Raw genomic sequence first — 5,000 nt, 5'->3', positions numbered from 1 at the left:
TTCAGAGAGATCTCCACCGCCACCATACATTTGTTACAGCTATGGTGCTACACTTGTACCTGTACTATCTCCCTTGATGTCTCTCTACTGTCCACTGGAGATTCGAAAGCATGAGGTTGTTATGACACCTCTAAAAGAAAATAATCTCAATTTTCCAATTTTTTATTTATATATATATATTTTTTTACTATACAGGATTTTAAATTGTTCCATAACACTGACACTGAAAAGCACACTGCTCATAAAGAGGTTGTTTTCTTGGAAAATGGGAATTGTGATTTATGTCTTGGCAATTATATGTGTAGAGTGTATCAGTGATATACCTTTATATGTGAATTGCCTCTCCTTTCCTCGTGTTGCCCAGCCTTGTGTGTTGCCGATATATACTTATGAGTCTGGACTTGTCGATGTCTTTTTGTGTTCTGCAAGATGTTTGTTTTTTGCTTGCACTGTCTGATCCTTGCAAAGCCCTTTGCTGTCGGATCTTAGGTGTATGTCTATCATGTGCATTTCCCTTTTCTTGCCACTTGACCAATATTCCATTACACTTCCTGAGTCATTCTTCAAAGTCATTTTCCTTCAAGGTGTTTTTGATTCCTTGACTTTTCCTTCTTGAACTCTTTTCAATACCAGGCCTCAATTGCTTTCACTGGTTTCCATAACCAGTATCTTCTTCATATGTATAAAATATATCACTTTTGCCAGAAGTTTCTAATAGCAAGATATCATAGAGTCAAACAAAAAAGAAGACAAAATGAAGAGCCATTATCATTATCCTATGTGTCATCCCTCACTGTGAAGATACCTTTCCCCCAGATCTACCTGCTGCCAGATGCCTTGCCTGTGTTCCCCCCCCCCCCCCCAAAAAAAAAAAAAAAAAAAAATCCTGATAGTCTTGCATCCCTGTTTTCCAGTTTGCTGTGATCCTCAAATGACTGTTCCCACACTTTCCCTTGATAGGATGTGAAGCCCATTGTAACTGTTCTGCCTCTGCCATGTTGACTGTTAATGTTTGCGATTTGTGTTTGTTACATGTATAAATTTGGGACAGACTCGAAGATATGAAGATATGAATCGCATATTGCGTGCCCCAGCTAAGTGAATTGCATTTATGGCTGCCAAGAAATGAATATGTCGTAGAATAATAATACTGTATGTGCCTTTTGTGAGCCCACTTGCCAGTGTTGTACACATGACATTACTCATCTGTTTAACACACCAGACCCTTTACAGCTTCTTCAGCTTTGAACAGTTACAGAGGATTGAGAAGCCATAATGGCAGCAGTCCTCCTATGCAGTTCATACTTCCCAGACTTTTGTGACATCAACTGACTCTTCCATTCATACATTCGCCCCAAAGCTTGTTATTAACACTGCATGATTAGATTTGATGCATGTTTGTAGGAACTGAGGATTATGATGGTGAAACTAAAACCTGCAGCATATAAAAAATATCATTGAACAAAGGCACGCACACACACAACACAATGCGCCGTTGATAATTAAAAAAAGCATTCATCACACGTACACTAAATGGATCCACGTATAAGTTCACAGTCACAGGTGTATATACACTAGACAGTCATACGTACACAACACTAGTTCTCTGAGTGAGTACCAGGTGACATAGACAAGATTACCCATTCTCTTGACAATCCTCTTGCATGTGTATGGATGAATTGCATCATCCTATGTTCCTTATTTGATCTCTCTTTTCTTGACGTAGACTTTTATCACTCTTCCCTTTACTACTGATACACTGAAAAATGAATTCAGAAATTTAGAAGGAGAATAGCAATTTTGAGTCTATTCCCTTTTTTTCAAGTAAAACCTATTTGAGTAAAATCACCATTTCCTTGGTAGAGTCTCAGGCTCAGAGCTGTTAATTTCCTCGTATCTTGTAAGCCTTTGTAAAGTCATCAGATGTCAACCCTGGTAGTCATACTGAATGCCTTCAAGGATTTATGTAGACAGATATTTTTTTCATATATATAAATACCTGACAATGTTCATAATTATATTGAGTAGTATAAATATTTCTGCCATATTTTCAGTAGGGGAAACCTTGTGCCATTCAAACAGCAGCACATGGTATCCTGAATAGTCAGCTGATGATCAGAAATTTAAAAAAGAGAGAGTTCCACAGGGATCAGTTTGGTTCAAGGTCTCACTAATTCATGGAAACATGACTCAAAAGATGCCATCGCCACAGATACACTAACAGTAAGAATTCATACCCAAATGCCACATTATCTAGTAGACCTACGAGCCAGCTGGATACCCTTGCAACTATAAAACTTAGGCCTTGACTAAGGTGGGCACTAAGACGGAGTAAAAAGGGGTAGGTTAAGAGGGCACTAAAGTGTCTCTGGTCAACACCAGGATGAGAAGAAGAGGTCAGCTTCCACCCTTGAGGCTCCTGACGACGAGCGGCGACACCTGAAGGGCAATGAGGACCGGGTCAAGGAGAACCAACTCCGGCAGAAGCTCATGTACGATGAACCCAAGTGCAACATTGAGAAAGGTTTGTCGGCATTTCCCTTTTCTTGGAGTGTGGGAGATTGTGTGACAGGTAGTAATTTTGTTAAGATTCACAAATTCTCAATCCATATTTAAATTTTGTTGATTAAGTGCCTCTGTTTACGCAGTTAGCTTCAGCTCTACATGAACTACTGAAAAAAAAAATCCATAAACAGTTACTTTTCGGCTTATATAAAGGCAAAATACATGTTTGCTTCCAGAGAGTAAGCTCCTGCAGATGCCACAGTCCCAAAGTCGGGACAACAGGATCCCAGATCACGCCATGCTCCCTCCAACACCAGCAGGCTTCACCCCCATAATGGCCGCACCCCCTTCCCTCCTCGGGTACCCCCCCATCATCACACATACGGCTGCCACTCCACAGGGCTCACCCCATGCCACGCTCGAGTCGTGTGGTCGAGGAGAACTCAACAATAGGCTGACTCCGGCGATGGCTCTGTATGGCACTACGTCAGATCAGCCGGACCATCCTCAGGTATTTGGATGGTTAATATTACTTGATTATACAACAGGAAAGAGTGTTTGATGTTCATATTCACTTGTCGCCCTGTTGAAATCACCCCTTCTTGACAGCATATTCCATTTCTCGTCCAAAAGTTTTCTTGATATTTTGAAAAATATCCATCCTCTTTTCGGATACCTTTTGCGAGTTTAATGTATTTGATATTATCTTTCCTGTCATTTTCAAAATATTATGTGTCTTTTTGAAACTCGCTAAGGAAAAGGCGCAAAAGGCGTAATTGTTATAAATGAATAGGACTTTGATCACTGCGTTTAGGTTTTTCGTATGAAAAGTATAATTTCAGATGCATTAGTATGATAGAATAGCCTTTTGTAGTATTTACGACAAGGCATTTAGTGATTAATATTTACCAGATGAATAAGGGAACATTTGATTTTCATAGAAAAGGTTGGGCATTAGATAGTATTAAATAAAATTATATCATTTTAGAAACTGCCATTTTAGGTCGATGTTATTAGATAACTGTCATTATATATAGATATAATTGTATAAGTATCATTATATATAGATATATTATCCAAGTGCTAATATATATAGAGATATAATCATATAAGTGTCATTTAATCTAAATATCATTTTATCTTAATTGCGCATAGAAGTTTACAGGTTGACGCGTTTGTACTGACGTGCCCATCTCCTCTCACAGGGCGTTCTGCGGTCTGCTTCAATAAAGAGCAACAACACCACATCCTCCCGATCTTCTCGAACCTCAAGTCGCCTGGGATCTCGCGCCTCCCACCGACGCGAGTCCCTTTCTCCCCATGATCTCCCAGGGCGCAGGGATTCCATCAGTCCATCTCCTGGGTAGGTGTCCTACCTGGTGGGGAAGCTCTGGTAGTTGGTTGCTAGATATATTTGGGATTGAATTATCTTTTTTTCATTGTCATGGAATAATGACAAGAATGTTAATGCCTTCTACTTTTATCTTGTGGTTATTAGGTATTGGAGTGAAGCCTAGCTAGACCTATTGTGATAAGCATGTCCTAGAGAGAAGCTCATGAATATGTCAGTTCTATAAGTACTTTTTTTTACCACAAGAGTTTTACTTGAAGTTGAATGCGACACCTAAAAAAACACAGTATTTCTTAGAACATGTTTGGTAAATGATTGATCAGTGAGTCAAGCTCTTATTTTGAATAGACTTATTTCTGATTTACTTTTCTCTTAATTACTTGGAGCATGTTTTATTGAATAGATCCTGTAGCTTGTATATCGACATCTTGAAAAATCAGCATGTAGTACATTAATACCTTTTACAAAGTAGTACATGAGTTCTTGAAAGGAGTAACGGGTAGAGACGGGAGTCAGTACTCTTCCTTAAAACATCCTACCTTAAATCAGAAGAGCACTGACAATAGGAAGCAAGGATTATGGTGCCGGGTGAAAGAGGATTGAATTTTTCTGACCAAGTCCTGGGTTGAACCAGATGTTTCAGCCTGAGTCTCGGCAGCAGCAGTGGGCACAGCATCACCCCATTGTTGTGCCAGCACCTAGGGTATGCGTGTCATATTGGGTATGTTTGTGATTTTCTACTTGCCAGGCATCAAGGGAATGCTTATTTCTCGGATTCTTTTTTGGATATTCACCTTCCAGGCAATCTCACCACATCAGCATGACAGAAAACCCTATTTCCACCAATATGTAAATTTGGAATGTCTTCATAGTACAAGCTAATTAATATTTTCAGGAGTGACTCAAGCTTGTGAGTTTCTCGTATTTTTAGGCATGATTATTAGACTATGATATATTCAATCAAAACATTCACAAGCTTTTCAATATACTTTGTATAAAAAGACAATACCGTAGAAAAACCGCAAATTAATTTATATATCACCTTTCGGACAGCAAACCGATATTTTTCATCATCTTTTTGATCAGAGAATCTTGCTTGTTACTTTTACTTTCATAGTTTCCATTGCTGTAGCAGCATATATAC

At 39.0% G+C, this 5,000-nt stretch overlaps 1 protein-coding gene across 1 annotated transcript in view; it reads left to right on the top strand.

Moving 5' to 3' along the window:
- The window catches only part of LOC122254850 (voltage-dependent T-type calcium channel subunit alpha-1G), a 117,966-nt gene that overhangs the window by 69,038 nt on the left and 43,928 nt on the right, over window positions 1-5,000 (top strand). Inside the window, exons 18-21 of the mRNA XM_086540224.1 lie at window positions 2,383-2,524; window positions 2,742-3,016; window positions 3,711-3,868; window positions 4,491-4,565. Of these exons, the coding sequence (XP_086396350.1) occupies window positions 2,383-2,524; window positions 2,742-3,016; window positions 3,711-3,868; window positions 4,491-4,565 (650 nt within the window). The remainder of the gene's footprint in view (window positions 1-2,382; window positions 2,525-2,741; window positions 3,017-3,710; window positions 3,869-4,490; window positions 4,566-5,000) is intronic.

The sequence above is a fragment of the Penaeus japonicus genome, unplaced genomic scaffold, assembly GCF_977035675.1.
Source record: "Penaeus japonicus unplaced genomic scaffold, GWHDUDI00000001_assembly GWHDUDI00000009, whole genome shotgun sequence".
NCBI lineage: Eukaryota > Metazoa > Arthropoda > Malacostraca > Decapoda > Penaeidae > Penaeus > Penaeus japonicus.
The sequence above is the reverse complement of the archived record's forward strand: the minus strand, read 5'-3'. Positions and strand labels throughout refer to the sequence as shown.